Source organism: Arvicanthis niloticus, chromosome 12, assembly GCF_011762505.2.
Source record: "Arvicanthis niloticus isolate mArvNil1 chromosome 12, mArvNil1.pat.X, whole genome shotgun sequence".
In the NCBI taxonomy this organism is placed as follows: domain Eukaryota; kingdom Metazoa; phylum Chordata; class Mammalia; order Rodentia; family Muridae; genus Arvicanthis; species Arvicanthis niloticus.
In genome coordinates, this window is record NC_047669.1 from 29,774,498 (window position 1) to 29,799,260 (window position 24,763).

Here is a 24,763-nt window from a genome sequence, read left to right on the forward strand (position 1 = left end):
CACATAGTGCTCCCAAGCTCCTCCCCTGGGAATGGCATGATTTGATCAGCAGCAGGCAGAGCTGGCCCAGGGAAGAGCTTGGCATAGAATCTTAGGGCCCTCCTGCTGGAGGGGCCCCCAAGAGAGTTGCTTCACACCCATTCTCCTTCAACTGGCCAGACAGTAGAAAGATGTGCAGGAAAACAAATTCCTGGCTGAATGAATAGAGGATTAAGTAAACGAGAGACGAGTCCCCTTCTCCAGAAGTCTCTGCCATCCCACTTGAATAGAAAGGCTAACTTTGAAGCCACTCTGTTCTCCATGGCATGATTTTGTATATACTCAGCTTTGGAATATGGTTGCCATCTGCTTTCAGTGCATAAGACTAAGGAAGTATTGGGGTGGGTAGGAGGAGGCTGGGAGGAGAGAAAAGAGACACTTAAAATGAGCTAATGATCTGCTTTGTGTTGGAGTCTAGGTTTCAGAACATCAGTCCTGTACTGTAAGAACAAAACACCAGTGTGTCTTAGGCCACACCAGGCGCCGGCACATCAGATAAGGCCCATGCTGTGTCGTATTCAGCCACTGAGCCTCAAGAAGTTCTGAAAGTGAAATTAGAGAAGCAAACCAAGGAAGCTAAAATGGGAAAGCGCTTAGGGTACAATATGATCAGAAGGACTCTGCAGACAAGTGTCTTTGGGGTTACAGTATTTCAAACATGACTCTACTGATTAGAGACTTGGAAAATCGTCTAAATCCTAGGAACTTAAAGATCTTTAGAATAAAGAGGAGACTTCTCCATCTACTGCAAAGGCATTGTGAGGCTTCTGTCCAGCCACAGGATGAGAATGACCTAGCTATTGTGCATTGTTGTGCACTTAACCATTGATGAAGAGCTGTAGATTGCCATCCTGGCAGCAGGAGTGGGTGGTCTTTTACAAACAAAAAGGCCTAATAAGCAAAGCCAGTAAAGCCAAGAATGTCTCTGAAAGCAGTGAATAGCTCAGAGAGCTTCCTCTTTCCCTGATATTATCTGTATAAATTACCAGTTATGGCACAGAATTATGTTGATAATTTATATACCAAAATGACATGCCAGAGAATAATAATTAAGCTGAGATGTACACTAGTAAAAAAAATTATCCCGGTGAAGTTTACTTTTGAGAAAGATTAGCTAATTAGCCAAGTATGACATTTGAAGGCAAGTCCCCTTCTACCCTTAATAGTAGCTCTGTCTCCACTTTGAGGAATTAGCAGGATTGTAAGGCAGAAATATTTTCTGGTGTGAAAAGGAAAGAATTCCTTCAGAACTATAAGCAGAGTGAGCAGACAGTGAGAGTTGTGGAAAAGCAGAAAATCCGATCACCATGCATAGAACGTGGTTGCAAAAGCATGTCGACCTCAGCGCCCTGGGATGACCAAGCCAGGAAATATTTGTTGGCTGTACAAGCTTTGGCCTTGATTCCTATCTGCCATGGGAGACAAGTCATCCGCAGCTGTGATGCAACCACAGAATGTTATTAATGTCCTCAGCCCCTCTCATGTACAGTTTCGTATCCCAGGAGCCCAGTGTGCCTTAAGACTTTGTTTGGCATCTCCCAAGATATCCCCACGGAGCATAAACGTCTTCATTTATAGATGAGAAAACTGGTCCACAAAGGCGCGACTCTGTTCTCTGTCTTTAAATGTGAACTGATTAATAGTCACGATGCTGACCCAGCACATTATGCTATTTTTCACATTATTTTGGGCTTCTCAGACAAAGGACATATTTTATCTTTCTCATTATTATTTTTTAATTAGTTTTCAGAAAAGTCAAGATAAAAAAAAAGACTCTAACAAATATCCCATAGAGATATTTGGGGGTTTTTTTCTCTCTCTCTCTCTCTTTTTGAGAATAAATTAAGATCTTCTCTGCTTCTCTGTGCTGGATCTCTGCAGATAGTCACAGTCTCATGCCAGTTTTCAGAAGAATAAGGGCTCATTCTAATGGCCGGATCACAGTCCCTTCTGTGAAGAAACAGCCTTTTAAATTCCTGTCTGGACACTGAATAACTTGTTTTTGGCTTAAAAACTTTTAACAGTTTGACCTGAAAACTTTTAAACATTACTAATATACAACCTGGTTGTGAATTTAGCAATAAATTTAGACCCAGTATGTGAAAAGCCAAAGAGAAGACTAGTGGCTTTTATTCTCCCTGGTGACCTGCACTAAATGTTGCATATTTACTTTGTAAATGAGGACACCCAGTGGCCAGCAAGTGAAAATATTCTAAACAATCCCCAACACCGTTAACATTAATATAAAGAGCCTTGTCGACACCCATTGATAGATAGCTTCTAGCAGCTACCACCAAGCACCATTTCCCCTGGGTCAGGCAAGAGTTTTAAGCCTGATACTTTTTGACCTCACTTCCCAGACTGGTTGTCTCTTTCCCTTTCATATAAGCGTGGCTCATCTTTGGCGTCCACTGACTCTTCAGTGGCAGAAGGGCCTGGTAAAATATTTCTTAGGACAGATGGAGTCAGGAAGTTGAGAATAACTTGGCATAGATCAGAAATAATAAACAGATGAGTGTGGTTTAAAAGAAGAGAGGTAAATTCATAAACCAATTGCTTTAAACCATAAGTTCATAGTGAAGACAGAACCACGGTTATTAACTAATGAGAGAGTAAGGAAATTAAAAAACAAAACATAAGAGGAAAAACAGATGTGGGCCACCAGGGACTAGAAGGACCTCCTGCAACAACGGGTAGGCTCACCTCAGAGAAAATGAGCCCTGAGCTCCCCACTCACTCTCAGCAGTGTCTCTACAGTGTTATGGAGAAGAAACAGCCACTTAGAGAGCATCTACCCCTTTGAGGGAATGTATGGGACAGCATCAGGATCCAGTTACCAACCTGTGGTCTTTCGGTCACAGTTATAGTTGTACTTGTAGTTGTAAGGTAGAATTATCTTATGGCAGTAAAACAGGCACAAGTAAAAGTAGAGGAGGCATTAATCTACTGTCATTATAAATTATCTAGTATGTGTGTAAAGTACAGCTTTATTCCTAAACATTCAAGTAGTCAACCCATTTCCTTGCTTTTCTCAAGAAAATTAAACCTAAGACTCCTGTGTGACCAATTTATATAGAAGTCTAATGGGGTTTCAAGATTGTCTTCCCCTCCCCAGATTTGTACAAGACATGGGAAATCTAAGGTAGAGGTCAAATCTTGGTTCGTAGTGAGCTTTGGAGTTGGCATTGCTTGACTTTCCACAAAGATGCAGTTGAGTCTGGTCCTTTTGATTTCTAGGAACGACGTCACTCACTGTGCTTATAGATGCCCTTGACATGGAGCCTGCATCCCTAAGATCACTAGTTCTCTCAGAGCAGTAGATGCCTCCTTATGTCTAGTCCCCAAAACTGTGCAAAGGCAAACCCCACAAAGGGTTATGTGCAAGCTGATTTTGTTTTGTTTTGTTTTGTTTTGTTTTGTTTTGTTTGTGAGAGCCTTTGCTGAGTTAGGGTCTCACCATATAGCTTGAACTGACAAGTCTCCCACCTCAGCCTCAATAGACATAAGCCACCATGCTTGGTTACCTTTAATATTTTAATATTTTAAAGAAAGATGATGATTTTTCTTCTTAGTAATATTATCCCAATCTAATTTCAAAGTACCAGACTCCCCCACCTTTATATCCTAGAAAGGGCCCAAGTTAATTCCTTTTAGAAGACCAAAATGAGAACAAAACCCCTTCCTTCTAGGGATTAATAAACTCTGAAACTACAGCTCCCTTGGGTGAGGAATGTCTCCCACATCCACATATAAACATCCAATGCTTCTGACCTACAGGAGGAGGAGAGAGGGGACTCTTATAAATGTCTTCTTGTTCTAGAACAACAAACCAAAATTAATAATTCTACTTATACCTCCGAGCCAGTGGAAAGCAAAGAAAGAAAGAACTCAGCATAAATTCTAGTAGCCATGTGAAATGTCCCAGAGAAAGAAGAATTTTGAATAGGTTTCGTGGAAGGTCTGTAAGGTTTGGTGAGTGGGAAAGCCCAGTAACTTCAGCACTTGTTATAAAATGAGCAGAAGGAGATAACGTGGAATGGATGCAGATCATGGTGCAGTGGCACTCAGCTAGCCTAGCAGTTCCTAGACTCCATCACCAACAAGCATCCATTCCCCTGAGTGAGTGATGAATACATTATATTTGGAAATTGGCAAAATGACCAGGCTCTTGAATCAATACAAAGATTCTGTTTGGAAATACCATGAGAATCAAATCAAACCAACCCGACAAACGTGAGACAAGCTGGTAAGAACACAGGTAAGGAGTCATGGAGCTTGGTCCTTCTACTCTAATCCATAAATAATGTTGTAAATCTTACAGAATGGAAATATAATAAAATTAAAGCAAAGTACTCTTTATGAGCATGTCGGTGAAGTGCACTTTGGCTTCACCTGGTCACCAGTGCTTTCTGAGGCTTACCAGCTCTGCCAGAACTTCTGTACTTGCTTAGCATCTTCTTAAAACAAGAAAGGAACCTACATGTTCATTTTAATTTTATTTTAGATTTTTACATTTGAAGATATTTTTCCATATTACATACATAATGTAATATACTTATTAGATTATGTTACTGAATAACATATGGGCATTTAAATGCAAGTATATATTACATATGAAGCTGATTCTGTAATGGGTCATCACAAATGGGCATCTGAATTGCAGCTACTTACTGTCTTAAGGTGGCCTATACAAATCACCTCTAAGCTGCCATTTGATCATTAATCTAGCAAAGCATTGGGGTGGAAGGCCTGCACTGTTTAGCAGGAGAATGCATAGCAACTCCAGTCCCCAGTGTCCATAGGGAAAGATACCTCCTGCTGCCCACAGTGCTGCTTTGAATTCTCATTGTCATATTGGAGGTGGCAATGTGTTCAGAAGACACAGCAGAGCAGTCTGAGCGTGAATCTGAGGTTCTGCTTTAGAAACATTCAGAACAAAACTGCAACAGAGTTCAGAAGGAATCAGTATCTTGGAAGCTGTGTGGTAATTCCAGTAGGCAAGCTTATTTACCTGACACTACAAGATCTTATTTCTCACTCACTGAAATCTAGATTAAGGGTTTCCTAGCTCACAAATTAATTTTTGTAACTCATTGCAGTTTATATTTTCTGAAAGAATGGTATTCTAGAAGGCTGGGCTGTCTCATTACAGTTACTGAAGTGAGAATTCTAACTTTCCTGTAAAAAAGAGTCCATGTTGATGTGGAGCGGAAAAGGAGAGCAAATGAGTAAGATGTGCTAGCTACTATATAAACACATTGTAAAATTTGAATTTCTCTCCCAGAAAAAAGAAAGACAACTTCCCAACCACACTGACTATATAGGTTCCTCCTTAAGGCCATTCCAAATCCAAGCTCAGCCTGGAGAACTGTGAATTTAAGTACAGTCTTCTGTTCAGCTTTGTATCCCACCCACAGATAACAGCATCTCTGTATTTTTGTTCTCCAGATTTAGTGAACAATGGGAAAGGTTACAATAGGGCAGCAGCTAAATTTGTAAGGAATGAGCTTTAGGGGGAAATGCAATTTCTGAAAGGCGCTTCAAAGGTTTACCCTGTGAAAGGATTTAAAGACATCAACCTCAGCTTCCATTGACTCTTCTCCTCCTCATCCCAACAGGGCTTCCCTCCTCAAGAAGCCATTTCATTTTAAGTCTGGGCGGAGGGCATACATGTTTTTTAGAATGTCTGGAATTTTCTGTCTATGCTTTTATTCTGAGAATTAAAACATAAGCTTCCACAAACACACAGTAAGACAGTATCCATGTTTTATTCCACTGGAATCTGAAACTCAAAACATAGATTCATCCTGCTCATTGTAATAGATGAGTCTAAGGGTTACCTTGACTGAGAGTGAAAGACTGCCTAGAAACCCATTAAGTATTATTTCAGGGATGGTGGCAAGTGTATTTCCAGAGGAACTCAGCATCTGTGTTTGAGTGGACCAGGTGGGGATAATTCTCCCCAGGGAGAGTACGTCCTATCAGATTGCTTGGGGATCTGGAGAGAACAAATACAGAAGGCATCTAGACATAGGCATCCCCACCTGAGAGCTAGGTAGGGCTTTCTTCTGCTTTGGATATCAGAACTATAGGCTTCCTAGCATTTGGATTTCAGGGCTTATACCCAGTAGCACAAACAAGTATGCATGCTAGTTCTGAGGCCTTTAGACTCACACTGAGCCATACTCTGAGAATCCCAGTGTCCTCAGCCTGCAGACAATCTGTCAGGACTCCTCATCTGTCCTAATTCATGAGCCAGTTCCCTTAATAAAGCCCCTCTCATATGTCTATACATATATCCTATTGATTCTCCCTCTAAATAACTCCAACGAATATCAAGATTGACTGTAGAAGAACTGAGTGTTTTTTGGTTTTGGTTTTGTTTTGAGGAACTGAACCTTAAGGATGATTTGTGTATCTGATTTTAAGGATTCTAGAACTGACTCTAATCTGATTAAACTACAAATGCTAAGGGTTCTAGTTAGTACAGAGAGCACCAAGAGACTGTGGCATGGATTGTAGGGAACACAAGATAAGTACATTTGATACCCCTCCTAAGAAGCAAGGAGTTTAGTGACTCGTGTCTGTTGTACTTTCACACGTTCCAGAGAACCAGGAAATGTGACTCTGACCAGTTGCAAATCTTCAGGAGGAAGATGTCTTGGCTCCAGCTCCATATAACTTACTGAAGTGTATCTGAACTCAAAATTTCTCTCCTAAAGTTCCAATAGGCAAAGTGCTGGAAATTAAGCATGCCCTCACCATTCAGTTGTCTGAACTCTAACAGACTTTGAACCAAGCCTTTCGTGAAACCAGCTGTTAAAGTGAGGACATTGGTTGAAAAGGTATGGACTAGAGTCAAGGGAGGGGGGAAGAGGGGATCCTTAGTGTTGGATTGAAATGTTTGTGAAGACTAATGAGGCTGGGGACACGGAGCTCCGAAACCTTGAGGAGATGCATTTGCCAGTAGACATGCCCTCTCTCCATGTTCTCTCCTCTTCCTGTGCCTACAACAGAGTGGTCTGCACCCCCTGCGCTGGGGCATGGCAGCTGGTTCCTCCCACCCCTGAAGAGGACTGCTCACCCATACAGGGAAAGGCCTTTCCCTGTCTGCCTGCAGACATTGGCTGGCATCACTGCCAGGGAAAACATCAGTGTTCTCTTCTGAGAAGCCACAGGCAGGAGAATGCTGCTCTCCTCAGGCCAGGCCTTCTTGGTTTCCATCCTGAGATCTAAATTCAAGTCACACCAAAAGCTCTAAATATGGAACAAAGTGTCACCCCGAGAAGGTGTGCTGTAACACAGAGGAGTCACCTGAGATGCAAACAGAAGTCTGAAGAAATCTCATGTGGGGAACACATGAGAGGACAACATAAGTGAAGGGGAAATGAACTTACAGCAGCCTAAATGTATTCTTTAATTGAGATTTTTTACAGGTTGTATAGGAGATCAGTGCACAGACATTTCAGTTTGTACACAATTCTTACATGTGTAAAAGGTCTAAAAGTCCTATGTTGTGATTCTTCATTAGCATATCTTCCAGTGACTTTTTAACTTCAAATGTGGAGGCAAATTTTCTACAATAAGATATGAAATACCAACATATTCACATGCTAATTTACCATCACACAAGACACACACAGGTCTCTGGTTTCTACCACACACGCTGCACACACAGGTTGCCTTTCACAGCACAGTACCATCATTATCAAGAAAATGAGACAGCATTACCAAGGGTGTTGCACAGTATACACATGTCTGACAAGACAATACTCTATTCCAGACATGTTCAATATACAACTGTGACTCCAAATTCCCATGTCATATGTTTTGTATTGTAGGATATAAAATTAACTTACCTATAAGATGTTAAGCTGATAGCCAAGACAGTCACAGGCTTCCTAATTAAATGACCCACTATTTTCTGGTTATATAAAAAATAAACAACAGCCAGAAAATGGTTTTGCAGCTTCTTCCTTCTTTCCCTCCTCCCCAGCATCCACTCTGAGTAGGTAAATACATTCTACCATGCCAGGCTCCCTAAGCCTTTGCAGTGATTTCTTGGTACTCCATATTGCTCATATTGGCCCTCTTCTGATCCATGTTGCAACCAGCAAATTCAAGATTAGTGTTTTTCTTAATGCCTTAAGCTGTAAGATGAAGTGTGATACCATCACTCTTGGCTTGATTTCTTTCACCTATAAAGATGGACAAAATGGTTTCCCTCCATCTTATAGATGTTCTTAGGGTCATCAAAAACAGCTTAGGATTACAGTTATACAGAAAGCATTCCTCTGGTGCTGAGACATGGTGTTTCTGCACAGACCTGAGAGTTTGAGTTCTGTCCAACATCCCATTAGGTAGCAGGAGAGAACCGACTCCCAGGAGTTGGCCTCTGATCTCCACACATGCTCTGTGGCACAAGTGCCTGCACACAAAAACACCTGGCACCACAGACAGACAGGCAGGCAGGCAGGCAGGCAGGCAGGCAGACAGACAGACAGACAGACAGACGGATGGACAAAAGATCTTTTGAATATGTTTGGGTTATACAAGAAGGGAGTTGAGAAACAATGAGGCATCCGTAGAGTTAGCTTTGGTCTTTCATCATAGGCTGTACTCTTCATTGTTAACTTCTTCGTTTTCTGAAGATAAATGTTGGGTTTCTTGGTTAGCCACTTGGGACATTTTTCATTTTTTCCTTTCTTTCTGTGTTCTCTTTTGTTTGCACTCTCCACCTCCCAACCTCCAAGATGGAGTACCTTTGTGTGGCAGCCCTCATTGTCCCTGAACTAGCTTTGTAGACCAGACTGGCCTCAAACTCACAGAGATCCACCTACCTCTGCCTCCTGAGTTCTGGGATTAAAGGCATCTGCCATCACCGCCTGGCTTGTTTACACTTTTTTTAATTTGAAAATTTGTTCTTTCCCTTTATCTTTTTAGCTTTCTTTCAGCTCTTGCAGAAGTAGGCTCAGCTGGCAGTCTCCTTTGGGTCTCTTTCTTCATGGAACCCGCTGGGTTGTCTTTGTTCTTGGTTGTTGTAGCAGCAGGAAAACTGAGCTGGGTACCTGAAGGCTGTGGACTCTGAGAACTTTCACAAAGCCATGCTGCCTGGCTGCTGCAGACTAAAAACCATCGGGATGGGCCCATTGAGCAGAGATGGGACTTTTCCTGTTGCAGCTTAGAAAGGTAGAAAAAGCACCATCTGTTTGGTTTTTTTGGCTGCAATTTGCATCAAAAGAGAGTCAATATGCATGAAGTGAAGATGCCCAAGGAAGGAATGCAAAGACTTGGGGAGGTTGGAATGTTAAGGTGGATTTGCCTACTTCTTCCTCACTGAGGTAGACCCTTCCCCAACCAGTTCTTCAAATTAGTCAGGGACAACCCAGGGTCTTTGAGGAGTTCTGTGTTGTTGCTTTGCTATAGCTCCACCCTTAGAGTGGGAATCCCTGTCACTCAAGTAGAAAACATAAATGCAGTGAGAACTGGATCTGGAAAGACCAAGCCGTGGTATTCCACTGTCAGATGCAAGGTGGGTAATTACAGCAATGAATAGAAAGACAGAGCAACAAGCAACATAGTGGAAATGCTGTAGCTCCATTATCTTGCCTACTTAATTCCAGAGTTTGTAGGAACATAGGAAACGTACCAAACCCTTCTGTGACCTGTATAAACCGAAATCTTTTGGAGAAAGTGAAGAAAACTCAAACTCAAGTCCTTTAGACAGAATCACAACTCCCAGTCACTTCCCAGAGCTGGGCTGAATGAATGTAAGGCAGAGCCATCACTTGAGGAAATACTCCATACACTAACCAAAATATGCTCTGTTCATCTTTTCCTCATCCTTCTCCAAAGAGACTGACGGCCCTTTACCAGGTACCTGTGCATGGGGAAAGAAAGAATCATACTTTATAAGGATAAGTAGAAATATGCTCTACACACTGTTACAGGAGAGCACAGTATCTCCGTAGCTACCCAGTCAGAGTAAGGCCTTACAGAGATCAGGTGATTAATGGGGTTATGGCTCTAGTCTGATTCATGGTTGATTCTCAGATCTATCTTATGTGTCTTCCTCAAGTTCTGGAATTCGTGATTATGACAGGGATACTTAGCACCTGACCAAATGGGCAGGTCTGAGCTGCCTTTTCCTAAGAAAGTAGTAAATAAAATTAGTATGTCCCCAGAGGGTTTATAAAGATTAATCCCACCGTCAAGGACTTGCAAGATGCTAGTGTGGTGATTCCCACTCAGCTTTTTTATTGGCCTGTGCCAAATGGATCCTGGAGAATGTTAATAGATTATTAAAAGTTTAGCCAAGTGATGACATCAGTTGATTAATTTACAAAATGTAGTTTCATTGTTTGAGCACATCAGCATATGCCCTGGTACTTTATAAACAGCTAATACTCTGGCAAGTACCCTTTTCTCCATAAGACAAATGGCTAGTCCAGCAGTATATTTATACTGCAGTTCCTACCTCAAGAAAGTATTAGCTTCTTAGCCCAGCATCATAGTTTAATTTCCAAGGATCTTGATCACATTTCCTTTCAAAGCTCTCCCACTGCTCCTGCACATTGATGGCATTATGCTGATTGGGTATGGTGAATGGAAAGTACCAAGTACTGTGGACATAGTAATAAGCAAATTATTGTCAAAAGGTGGGAAGTGAAAATTCAGGGCCTTGTATCTCAGAGAAATTTCTAGGGCTCTGTGGTACGGGCATGTTAAGACCCCTTCTAAGGTAAATGGTGAGCTGCTACAACTGGTATTTCCTATAGCCAAAAAGGAAGAGGGAGATGGTACAGTGTCTATGTGGTTTTGCCTAGGAAGCACATCCTAAAACACAAGGAAGTTACACAAAGGAGAAACCCAAATACCCACAGTTCCTCATCCTACTCCTCATCATAGTCTCCCTCAGCCTACATCTCTGATTCATAGAGAATACCCGATCTCTGGGTCCCTGGACACTCAGCCTCAACCTCAGAGTCACACCATGGGGTTCCCTGATTCTCAGGCTTTCAGACTCAAACTGAGCTGTGTCACCAAGATCCTGGTGTCCCTAGCCTGAGATGACCTGTCACAGAACTTCTTAACTTCCATAATTGCATGAGACAATTTCCACAGTAAATGCCCTTTAATAAGTCTATACTAATATTCTCCTCATTCTATATCTCTTGAAAATCCAGACATGCACACAGATAACACCATTATACTAAAACTGAGTTTTTAGTTTATGTTTAGAATTTGGTTCCATAAGTTGTTGATTAATTACCTGTAGACTGATGTTTGATTATATTTTGCTGGGACCTAAAAGGATTTAGGTTGACTTTAAAAATTCAATAATTATTAAGATATGTGTTTTTATATAACTGCAGACAAACAAGGCATCAGTCAAAGTAAAATAAGTTATTATTTATTATTATTACTTAATAAGTTGAGATGAATTTGTAAATAGAAAAGCACATATTGAAGTCTACTCAACTTCTATAATGTGGCCTAAATCTTGACTCCAAGCTCCTTTCTAAGCAGAGCCAAGAAAAGAACACAGATTTCATCGAGATCAAAGCAGAATGCTGTTGCCAGAACCTGGGGATCTAAATTGGTTAGTTAATATGTTTCAGATATCGAAGGTTTCTTTGGATGGATATCTTTTTTGCTTTAGATTTCAGCTCATTCACATTTACACTAGGGAATTCTCAGTAAATGTTTCACTAATGATCTAGTGAAAATCCAAGCAACCCTCATAGCAACTTTAACCATAAGTCAGTTATGTTTATAATTTTAGGATGAAGCCAGCAAAGCTTCATTCCCTCGTGGGATCCCAACAAACTTGGTTTTGTTGGACTCTAAGATCCAAACCAGGAGACCCGCTCCCCTAGAGTCACACAGGAACAGAGGATTTGCTGCAACAACATGAGGTATAATGATTCTGGTGCACCGGGGCTCCCTTGCATGCAGGCAAGAGAACCCCCGAACAAAAGCTGGGAGCAGTTCTTACAGGAGAGCAACCACAAAGGCTGACCTTCTCAGGTCTGGTCTATAGATGACTCAGATTCGCACATTACTTTCTTCCTGACCACCTCCCATCCTGGAATGTGTCTCCTTGCTCTGGGCCTTCCACACCCGCAGGTGGGTTCTCTTCCCCGTTGTCTGAAGAATGTTAATCATCCTCTCCCTTCCTCTTTTGAGGAAGTGTCCTCTGACTCAGGAATAATGTACTTCTCCCGGAATGCATCCCAGGGTAGTGAATTCTAATAGCTCACATTTAAGCCAGAGGCACCTGAGCTAGGTGGAAGGGCCTATAGAGAGACCCATAGGAAAAGCTGCCTATGAGACACCCATAGGAAAAGCTTCCTGGGATTAAGTCTTCCTTTGCACCTAAGACTCTAGCTAGCTGGAAATCTAGCTTCAGCCTTCAGACAAACTAGAAAGGAAATTAAACAAATGAAAAAGGAAATTAGAAGTGAAACATTTGTCTAGAGTTGGGGTTGGCCTTAGCACCATAGAACAAGTGGTTTTTTCCCAGTTTTACTTCCCTGTTGCCCATACATAAACCTTAGTAAGAACAGAAACGTGAAGATGGAAAAAGAGGTAAAGGGGAAGAGAAAGGAGGAGAGAAAGGGGAGAGGAGACAAGAGAAGAGAGGGGAGGGATAGAAGAGAGTAGAGAAGAGAACAGGGCAGGGGAGAGAAAAGAGCAGAGGGGAAGGATAAAGGAAAGAAGGAGGAAGAAGAGAGAAGGGCAGAAAGGGGGGGTGGTTATAGAGCTTTCAACCAAACCTTGTTTTAAACTTCATTTTGTTGCGTGAATTGTAAGTGTATATTGGATTTGCTTTATCCTTGTACTATAATATCTCATTTTAACATTCAAAAATATTCAAAGGTACCTCATCCCCTAATTCTTCCAAAAATTTGTAATAACTGTCAAAAGGAATGAGCCCTGCTAAAAAACCAAAATCAAATCAAATCTTGCTCAATGATTGCCTTCAACAGTTGGAAACAACATCACCAACTTGCTCAGCTCTGTTCCAACCAGCTTCAGTCCGTTATCCACATTCCTCTTTGAATCTTACACTGTTATTGTTAACTATCCTTTTCTAAGAAGCAACTTTTTATTGAAGAGTGTTTATCTTATCATGTAAAATATTGCCAGCTCCAGACTAGGGGAGGATAAAGCACTTGCCACACAAATATGAGGACTTTGGAGAAAATTCCCAGAACCTATTTAAAGCCTCATGAAGCAGCCTCAGGGTGTACGAATAAAGTTCCTGAGAGGACTGAAGGGACCACAGAGTTTGAGGCTGGACTATGGAGCCTGGCCCTCAAGGCTGTACCTAGACCATGTACTGAGTAACTGACCTCCTTTGAGCCCTACTTTTGATTTAGACCTGTTGGCTTGATCAACACAGGGTTTAATTTGAGAACTGGTATTTCCTCCTTTTTCCAGCCATGCTTTCCCATCCCCCCTCTTCAAACCCTCCCATGCACCTTATCCTTGTCCTCCTCTGTTTTATATATCCCTTTGCTCTCCTGCCTGAGAAAGAACTGGATTTCACACCTAATTAAAAAAGATTGTATTGCCTGCTGTTCCTTTTCTTGTCCGGTTTCTCTTATTCTGGGGCAGCTTTTCATTCTCATGCTAAAGCTTAGCCCTGGACCCCTGCAGCTTACAGGACAGGCAGGGGCAAAGTTCCTATAAAACCAGCACCAGGCCCTGCACCGCCCATTTCTTCAGGCAGATTTCTTCTTGGGGACTCAGCCCTGCCTCAGCACCATCATTTGTGTGTGCTCTCAGGGAACAGTCACTTGGAATAATTACATCCTCACTGTCCTTAGGACAGTTTCTTGAATGTTCCCAGGGAGTGTCATCACAGGCTGACTTTTTACTCTGGTGCAAAGCCAGGTGGGGAGGATATTCTTTTAAGATAATATGAAGAGATCTATTTTTAATAACAGTCTTCTCATGCCACTGACAGCTTTCTTACAGCAATGTGGCATTTTCAAATACACAAAAATCTATGTAAGGTTGTGTAGTTTTTGAAGAGTTGGGGTTTCCTGGGGAGGGAGATTATTTGGTTTAGGGGTGTCTGGGCTTTTTGTGGGGTTTTTTTCTTGCTTATTTTGAATAGCCCAGATGCCTATTCAGTGCCAATCTTAGAAAGAATGGAGTTAGCATTTTCACACCATTCCTTCCTATACAGTTCTTGAATACCATCTAATCAAGATTTGTTTTCAATGGGGGACAAATCTACAGTAGACTATTTCAAATGTATTCCATTAGAATCTATACATTAATGTTCACTGGATGAAAAGGACATGTTCACAAAAGCCTGGACTTTGCCTCACTGTGGCAGAAACTTTCCCACTGTATTTGAGTTAAAAATAAAAGCAAGCCTGGGAAAGGAACTGCCTCTGCATTGTGTGCTGGAAGAAGGAGGCATGCCTGAATGGAGAGGCAAAGTCTCTCCATCCTATCTGTACCACCACCAGCGAAAGAGAAGCCAGCCTTTTATGGCAGCTTACTGCAGTGGGGGCCAAGTGTAGTCAAGGAGATGTTTAGAATCTTGTCCATAAAAATCCAGATGACTGATAAGGTCAGCTTGTATCTGCACATAGGTTTACATTTTCCTCTCTGGTTTTCAGTGAAATTGATGACAATGATAATATTATACTCATATAGACTATTTAGCAAATAACCTGATTGTTTAAATTGGCTAAATCTTCAGTTTATTTAAAAAAGCAAATTTTTCTCGTGAAGCTGTTCTCGTGCATGTGTGAATGTGTGGATATGTAAGATAAAATAGGTTTTTAATACTATTTTATTACTCTCATCTCTTAAGCAATGTCTCAAAGCAAAGCTTTTGCTTGCTCTCACTCTTTCTCCCTCTCTTTCTTTCTCTCTCTCTCTCTCTCCCTCTCTTTCTCTCACTCTCTCTCAGAATGAGGATGGTCCTAGATCCTGGACAATCAAAGTGTCACTCCTCAGAGCATCAAGAAACATGGATTCTAACCCCAATTCTGCTAGTTGCTTACTGTATAGAACGTTGATTAAATCAGGTAGAAACTTTTAGAACCATAACATTCTCTTACCTCAAACAGAACGAAAAATAATGTCCTGAAAATACATTGGATTGCTGCAAAAAAAAAAGGGGGGGGGTTCTTATATAGGAGAGAATTTCTTACTGGGTAAAAACACACAAGGATGTTAACCAGATGTTAACCAGATGTTAACCAGAGTACCAGTTGTGAAGGAGCTGCTGCTTAGACTCTGAGGAAAGAAGCCAATTGTGTCGTCTGACCTCTGCATTACAGTGCATGTGACTGTCATCGTGATCAAGTGTGCACTGATGTCTACCTGTGTAAAGAGAAGTGTGCTAATAAGCCCACCCTACCCAGAGATGGTGATTTTCCTGCCATCTGTTTATAGCCATTTAACTGTGCTGCTAGATATCTGTTGCATGCTGTCACATGCATGTGTACATGTTTAAGCTACAGTGAAGTCTGGAGGCCTAGAAGCCAAAGGCTGGAGGCAGTCTTTTTAACTTTTAACTTGAGAGCTGGTAGTTGGAGCAGCTGTATGGGCCCCTGATGGTAGCTCCCATATAGATACAACACGTGATGTTGTGGAACTGTCTAGAGAGAAATACAGAGCCACACCACCTGCTGTCATACACCAACTCTACCACCGTATCAGCCCAGTATATAAATGGCAATAATAATACAACCTGCCCCCCATGGCTGCTCTGAGGATTAAATGGTATAATATGCAGAGTGATTTGGACAGTGCTTAACAGATAATAAGGCTTGAAGAAAAGTTTGCCCTTATCATTTTCCTTCTACATATGCGTATATCTAGAATATAAAACTCAGCAAGAAGCTGGAACATGATCTATTGAGTCAATTCCTGAACATCCATTCCTGAATTACTGGGATATTCATTTAGGGATATATTTTGTATAGCATATAGAGTGGGGATTTGCCATACGCATTCAATTGTGCAACTAGAATTTTATGATTACATGAAAAAGTTAGAAAGCGTAATACAGTATTTCGGGCACATAATAAACCTGACGGAAGTTGAAAGAGATTGCATCACTGAATGATACAAGAGGTAGAGCAAGGAAGAAGCCTTGGGGAGGAACTGAAGCAGAATTAGCAGGAACACCTGTGTTGTGGTTTGAATAAGAATGGCTCCCATAGGCTTCCATATTTGAATGCTTAGGCAGCAGGAAGTGGCACTATTTGAGAATGGTTAGGAGCTCCTGCTTTGTTAAAGTAGGCGCGGCCTTGTTGGAGGAAGTATCTCACTGGGGGACAGCTTTCAAAAGCCCAAGCCTAGCTCAGTCGCTCTCTCCTGCTGCCTGTGGATTCAGATGTTGAACTCTCAACTTCTCCACCACCAAGTATACCACAGTGACAATGGCCTAAACCTCTGGAACTGAAAGCAAGCCCTGATTGAATGCTTTGTTTTATAAGAGTTGTCTTAGTCACCAAGTTTCTTAACAGCAATAGAGCACTGACGAAGACAGCTTGCTCTCCAGCTCCTGCTCAGCCTCATTCTCATCCTCCCGCAAACCACCTGCCCAGGGCTGGCTAGGCTCTCCTCCTCCAATTAGCAGTCAAGAAAATGTCCCATAAAAATAGGTTAATGTGATGGATGTGATCCCTCAATTGGGATTTCCTCTTCCTTAGTGTCATGGCCTATGTTAAGTTGACAAAAGCCAGCTAGCACTGGGAAGAATGGTCTTGGCTCATGATTTCAGAGGGTTCAACCCACGCTTTCTTGGTCCTATTGTAATGAGCACATATGGCAGGACGCATAGATAACCTCATAGAGTAAAGGAAGCAGAGAGAGAGAATCCAAGAAGCCATGGCAAGATACAACCCCACAGGGCACGCGATCAATGATTACTTCCTCCAACCAAGTCCTACCTCCCCCAAACAGCATCTTATTATGGAATCTATGAAGAGCTTAATCAGTTCATTAACTCAGACCCCTCATAATCTAATCATCAGTGATGGTGCCTCTCACAGAGAGAACCAGAAGTGTTCCTCACTAATCTTTTAGGTACCTTTTAATCCAATCATGTTTTCTCTCAAAATAAAACATTGCAGATTGTGAAGTTACAAGTATGGTTCTGACTGAAGAATGGTATATGGCTTATGGAAAGGTATTCTTAAGAGACGTCTGAGGCCTGAGGTAGAAAAATGGGAAATCCCTGGGACTGTGCCATAGCCATCTGCTTTCTTCTCAGTATGGAATGATGTTAACAACATTGTCACCTGTGTAGACAGCCTGGAACGTAGGGATGGCAGTTGGTCAGACGAGCAGAGCCTCCACCAAGATTATTGTTTTCCTTGTGGGAAAGGTGTAAAAGTTCTGCTAAACACCCTGTTGCTCAAATGAAGCTTATGCACTACCTCCAGTTCACTGCTGCTCTCCTGGCCTCATTATGAACAGTGCTCGCTTTTACTCTAAGCGCCCATTTTAAATAATAAATGTGATCACCTAATATGATCCCACTCAGCCTTTTACAACAGATCTGGCCTTTTAAAACATTCCTTCTTTCTGGGAGTGGTGGTGCAAGTACACCTTTAATTCTGGAGGCAGAGGCAGGAGGATCTCTCAGTTCAAGGCCAGCCTGGTCTACTTGAGAGTTCCAGGACAGCCTAAGTGGCACATTGAGAGACTGTCTTAAAAACAAACAACGAAATCCCTTCCTCATCACCAGCAGCAGCATCACCAGTATCTCACAGAACCATCAGTGTAAGTGTGCAGACTATCAAGGGTGGTAAGAGAGAGGAGATACAGAAGCAGCAAAAAAGTTCATTGTCTGCAAGCAGATTGCATTCTGCATGCCTCCTGTCATCTGGAAAGGGTGGTGGCAGTGGTGTGGTAACCATCTTAGTCTGGCTTGAATTTTCTAAGAAGTTTTGCAAATCGGATATAGGATCTGATATTAATATGCCATGTAAACTAGGAATGGATTAATTTTTAAACTATGGATATTGTTGCTGCCTAGTGATAGAATAAGAAACATCTGTAACCTGAAGACAGGAATTAAAGTTTCCCAGAGGACTTGGGATTAGGCCTGTCCAGAATGAGGCAGGGTGGAGTGTTCCCTGGGCTAACATACATCTTCGCACCATGCTGCAGTTACAGGAACAGCAGGCAACCACCCATCTATCTGGTTATCCTTTTAGAAAACAACATTGCCTGAATGTGGATGTGGATCTGTATGAATGCAATATCCAAACTAGCTGGAACACTAAGTTCAGAGGTGGGGAAACTCAAGGCATCAGTTGCCTAGGCTGTGTGTGCAGGCTTCCCAGCTTTCTCCCGGATTGTGTGTGCATCTGCAAGGAGGGTGGCTCTGGCTTTACTCTTCTAAGACCTGAGTTAGAAATGCCATCAGCTATATATGACTGTGTGCCCTGTCTTGTTATTTGCCTCACTATACTACAGGTGACATCAGTTGCAAGGGGATGACCGAGCGCATTCACAGCATCAACCTTCACAACTTCAGCAATTCCGTGCTCGAGACCCTCAACGAGCAGCGCAACCGTGGCCACTTCTGTGACGTGACGGTTCGCATCCACGGGAGCATGCTGCGCGCACATCGCTGCGTGCTGGCAGCCGGCAGCCCCTTTTTCCAGGATAAGCTGCTGCTGGGCTACAGCGACATCGAAATCCCGTCGGTGGTGTCCGTACAGTCGGTGCAAAAGCTCATTGACTTCATGTACAGCGGTGTGCTGAGAGTCTCACAGTCGGAAGCTCTGCAGATCCTCACAGCCGCCAGCATCCTGCAGATCAAAACAGTCATAGATGAGTGTACACGCATCGTGTCACAAAACGTGGGCGATGTGTTCCCAGGCATCCAGGATTCCGGTCAGGACACACCAAGAGGCACACCAGAGTCAGGCACATCTGGCCAGAGCAGTGACACAGAATCAGGCTACCTGCAGAGCCACCCACAGCACAGTGTGGACCGAATCTACTCTGCACTCTATGCTTGCTCCATGCAGAATGGCAGTGGCGAGCGCTCCTTCTACAGTGGTGCAGTGGTCAGCCACCACGAAACTGCTCTCGGCCTGCCCCGTGACCACCACATGGAAGACCCCAGCTGGATCACACGCATCCATGAGCGCTCCCAGCAAATGGAGCGCTACCTGTCCACCACCCCTGAGACCACGCACTGCCGCAAGCAGCCCCGGCCTGTGCGCATCCAGACCCTGGTGGGTAACATCCACATCAAGCAGGAAATGGAGGATGACTATGACTACTATGGGCAGCAAAGGGTGCAGATCCTAGAGCGCAATGAATCGGAGGAGTGCACAGAAGACACTGACCAAGCAGAGGGCACAGAGAGCGAGCCCAAAGGTGAAAGCTTTGATTCCGGGGTCAGCTCCTCTATTGGCACCGAACCAGACTCAGTGGAACAGCAGTTTGGGGCAGGAGCCACAAGGGATGGTCAGGCGGAACCTGCCCAACCTGAGCAGGCAGCAGAAGCCCCAGCTGAGAGCAGTGCCCAGCCAAACCAGCTAGAAACAGGTGCCTCCTCTCCTGAGAGAAGCAACGAGGTAGAGATGGACAACACAGTCATCACTGTCAGTAACAGCTCCGATAAGGGCGTCCTACAGCAGCCTTCAGTCAACACATCCATTGGGCAGCCATTGCCAAGTACCCAGCTCTATTTACGCCAGACAGAAACCCTCACCAGCAACCTGAGGATGCCTCTGACCTTGACCAGCAACACACAGGTCATTGGCACAGCTGGCAACACCTATCTGCCAGCCCTCTTCACTACCCAGCCCGCGGGCAGTGGCCCCAAGCCTTTTCTTTTCAGCCTGCCACAGCCCCTGACAGGCCAGCAGACCCAGTTTGTGACAGTGTCCCAGCCCGGCCTGTCTACCTTTACTGCACAGCTGCCAGCGCCACAGCCCCTGGCCTCATCTGCAGGCCACAGCACAGCCAGTGGGCAAGGCGACAAAAAGCCTTATGAGTGCACTCTCTGCAACAAGACTTTCACAGCCAAACAGAACTACGTCAAGCACATGTTCGTACATACAGGTGAGTGCCCCTTCTCTGACCAGGGTGTGGAGGGCCATCTGTGGGAGCAACAGAGCTCAGATCTCAAAGAAACCCCACCATAGGTCCCCTTTATAAAGAAATCTAGCTGTACTTATCATACTTATCATAGGAATAAGGTACTCCCAAATCACAAAAATCCTTTATGGAAAAGGCATGACCTATATTCAAGTACCTGTGTTTTGGAGATGACATACTGTAGATTCAAAGCTTGCTCTTTGGAGACAGATTGCTGGGCCTGGATTTCAGGCCCAGTTACTTACTACCAAACTGTGCCACCTTGGTTGAAACTACGTAATACTTTAAACTTTGACTTCTGGAGGTGGGGAGGAGGGAGATGGATGGATGGATGGATGGATGGATGGATGGATGGATGGATGGATGGTCGTGATATACCTTCCTTGTGCTGTCTCTGAGAATTATATTGATTAACATATATGACCTAAAGATGTCCCTAGCATGGTAAATATCATAGATGTTATAGCTATTATTAGCATTATTTAGATGGCTGAGAGGAGAAAAGATGTTCCAAAGATGAATAAATAAATAAATAAAATTGAGCCACTGAAAGCTTTATGGACAGTCTTTCAACTAAATAACCAAAGAAGTTGAAGAGTCCAAGCTGCTCTGAGCTGTTTGCTTCTCCAAAGAAACTGGGCTCCAGTAACTAGGGGTCTTTAAAGACAGAATGGATAGTTTTGTGAAGATACTATCAAGAGGGCTTGGGAAAGATAGTGGTTCCCTGAATCCTACCAATCCAGAGAGAAAGCGCTCCAAGCCTCAAAGACTGCCCTTTCCTTAGCTCCACAATGGGACGGACACAAATAGAAATGCCTCCATATAAGACAGTGGTCCTCAATCTGTGGGTCGCAACTCCATTTGGGGTCGAATGATCCTCATTTGCCCTTTCTCCCAGAGTTACTTGCCACTGGCAGTTTGGAAAGTCCATCTATATTTCAATGTTAAACATGGAAGCCAAAGAATCAGAGAAAAAGAAAGATAGCACAAGCCATTCTTCATGGGACAAAGCAGGGTTCTTTCTCACTTCTCCCATCAAGAGACAAAACAGAGGTCAAAATAAAGGAGTGGGAGGGATCCAAAGCCAGAGATGGAGGATGTTAGAAGAATAAGTCTTGCTGTTGCCATGGATATCAAGACAAACAACAGGGTATCATATAATTTATCTGGAAACTCCAGGTGGAACTTTCTTTTAAGATCCAAACTTAGGGCATTTTACTTTAAAAAAAAAATCTATAAATGAATATGGGCTAGCATATGTAGTTGCTTAGCAAATGTTTGTTGAGTGAGTATGTAAATGAATGTTCAAAAATGTGGACATGCTTTCCAGGAGAACTTAATTCAAGGAACTTATACATAAATGCATTCTTTTCTCTGCACGACTTTTAGATTTCTTTCTTTAAAAAAATAGCTTTAGAATATATTGTGCAGTATCTATAGTCTCACTTGTGGCTTTTCACCAACAAATGATAGTTCTTTGGCTTTTTTCTGAATCATATTATCAACAGCCCATCCGTTGGTGATGTTTTTCAGCCCATTGATATCCTTTGCACGTAAGATAATTCTGCTTGTTTCTTTGGAAACCCAGCTTTTTCAGCCATCAATTCAATGGGAAAAGAGTAATAGCTGTGGCATGTCAGTGTTAGCAATAGGCTACCAAGAGAGACACAAGACAATGGCACTGCCACCCACATAGGAGGTGGACAGTTAAATCTCTCAAGATGGTGACTATGTGGTTAGAGGAGGAAAACCTCAGTTTTTCCACGTTGTAACTAAATGACTTTAGGTTCTAGGTTGAACTGGAACCATAATTTTGGGGGGGTCTTAATAAGTTATCTGAGAATGAAGTAATGGACACAGAAGCATTTGATTATGAATGCTATAGCTATCACTGACACGTAGGAATATATATTACAAAAACACCATGCATTTTCCAGCATGATAAAGGAACTAGCTGTTTTCAGTGGTAGGGGAGTTAGCAGGGATCAGGAACTTATCTTACGCTAGGCTATCGTTCATTTGTTGGGATCTTGAAGGTGTCAACACAAAAGTAACAGGAGATACCACTTTTTAGAGTGTTAACATCCGCCCCACTCACAACACTGTAAGAAGTCAGCTGATGTAAGAAACTGTTCCCCCTAGGTATTTAGAATCCCGCTTACCACCAAAATGCCTGAGGTGTCCATGAATTCCCAGAAGTTTGTTAATGTATGTGTCCCCAGTTGGCAATCCCTCCTACATAGTCAGCAGGGAATAGGCAGAAAGATCAAATCACACCCTCCGTGTCCTACTGCTCCCTGTTGTCTTCACCAGACACCAAGAGGAACTGTGCAGCCAATGGGTTTGACCACATTCCCACTGTTAGTACCAAGCCTTTTCCTGTCTTCTGGTCCCGTCTTCATTTTTCCCATTCAATGGCCCTGTACTTCCCAGAACACCTCTCTTTCCTCTTCCTCTGACTTCCTGGCTTTTTTTATACTCACCAAGCATCCTGTTTTGGTTTTCTGACACACATGCACGCACGTGCACGTGTGCACACACACACATACACACACACACAAACAAGCACGCACACACACACACACACATGGACACACGAACACACATACCAACCATCCCTACCATGCTCACCCAAAGAAGAGTTCTGTGTTCTGTGTTAATGTATGGAACCGCCTCTTTCACTAATGTGTATGACTAAGAGTAGACTACATGCTTTACCTTTTAAAACTAGCCTCAGTAAAACAGCCTGCTTTAGGGATCATCTGAAACATTGTTTTTGTTGCTTTGGTTTTGCTTCTGTTTAACTCAGGATCTACTTTCCTATGCAGCGTAGTGATTTCTCAGTTGGTTTACGTTATCCTCAGTTCCTGCAGGCTGGATACAACAGTTTGGCTTTCCATAAAATGACCCATACTCGGTGCTAAGTGCCTAATCATTAATATTCAAAACAAGTTGCCACACATGCACTTTTGAACCATTACCAAGTTCTAGATAAGGAAACCAAGGCTTAGAAAGCTTGGATAACATGCCCAAGTCACTCAGCCAAGAAATGGAATTCATATCAGACTCCTTCCCCAGAACAGATCAGTTTAAAGTCAGGGAGTCCTTTGCCGCTGCCCTTCATGTCATGGTTCACATATCCTCTTTGCATTCTGTGACACTGCCTAACAACCCAGACTTGCGGACGGACATGAACCTTATGCTTCAACCCAGAAAGCCATCTGTGACAGTTTATCATGTTAACCTCAGACTTCTCCACCTGCAGTGTGATGCTCTACAGACCACTCATTTCATGAACAGTGCCCCATTTCCGTTTAGGTTTGCTATCAGTAATATGTAGGGGAGTAAGCTGATAGGAAATGTTATGATTCCTGCTGAGTGATGTTGTTTCAAATCTTTCCATGTAAAAAGGGCAAGTGTGGGCAGATGACTGATATGAAAATACACCCAGGACATATGGGCAGTCCCTGAAGTGCTCAACTCCGTCACCCCAGCACTGCAGTAATTTAGAGAACACCTTCCTCTGACCAGCGCATAGGTGCCTTGCACGCACTTTGCTCGTTAACAACCATCCCATTTTCCTGTGGTAGGGCAGACAAGTAGATACTTTGTCCTATTTAAACATGTGGGACTGCCCAAGCAGTGAGTGAGTAAGCCGGTTGCCCTCAGGTAGTTTGCTGACAAGGCCAGGACTAGAGACCTTAGGGGTTGTTGACCACCCTGAGATGAAGACCAGTAAATCCACAGAGCCATATCAAATGCTTGGTCCAATTTATCACTTACAGAAGGCAAAACAAACCCAGAGAGATGAAAACACGTAAAGAGCTCAGGGTCACACAAATAATTACTGACATAACCATACTACATGCATACAAACAACCTACGTATATGTGTGCCAGAGGAGAAGATGACAACTGTGAAGAATCAATTTGTAGTGGGATTAGAAGGGTGTGAAAGTAAAGGGCCTTGATTGGTGACCTTGCCTGGAGGAAAAGCACAGTCAGAAGGTGAACGTTCAAACAGCAAGAGCATTTTAACAGAGTTTCACCTTCCTAGCATGCCAAAACACCATCTGCAGTTTAAGGCATGCTTCCCATTAAAGGTGACAGGTGGACATGTTCTAAGAGATACCCATCCAGCCTCTCTTAGCCACTATAAGTGATACTGAGAGCACAAAGACAGCAAAGACCAGCTGAGTCGCAAGCATGTTTACAGCTGACAGCCATGCCTCAACTAAAAATAACACGCACGGTTGTCTCCAAGGGGATCTCTCATTTTCAAAAACTTACAAATGTAAACACTATGTATAGGCTGAGCTCTTTAGCAGTAAGCCTTCCCCAGATTCTCCTATTTTAATCTAAAAATTAAACGATTCTCTTTTAGCCCTAGGATTCTGTACTTCATACTTCCCCGTCAGAGAGCTTTCATTCAAGCTCCCTTATGTTAGAAATACCAAGAAAATTGTCTAAGTAGAGAAAGCTCCATAAGATGAAACATAAATATGAAGCATTTGATCCAGAACCTGGCATAATAAACATTTAGTGCTTGGGTGCTTTACTGCCCTTCTTACCATGATCCATCAGCCTCCTTCAGAATGGAAAACTGAGGACAGCCAAGC

General features: G+C 42.9%; 1 protein-coding gene across 36 annotated transcripts in view; it reads left to right on the forward strand.

Annotated features, from left to right (window-relative positions):
- The window catches only part of Zbtb20 (zinc finger and BTB domain containing 20), a 716,739-nt gene that overhangs the window by 686,254 nt on the left and 5,722 nt on the right, over window positions 1-24,763 (forward strand). For all 36 annotated transcript variants that reach the window (XM_076942937.1, XM_076942948.1, XM_076942927.1 and 33 more), the window contains one exon: window positions 18,505-20,109. In XM_076942937.1, coding sequence (XP_076799052.1) covers window positions 18,505-20,109 — 1,605 coding nt within the window. The remainder of the gene's footprint in view (window positions 1-18,504; window positions 20,110-24,763) is intronic.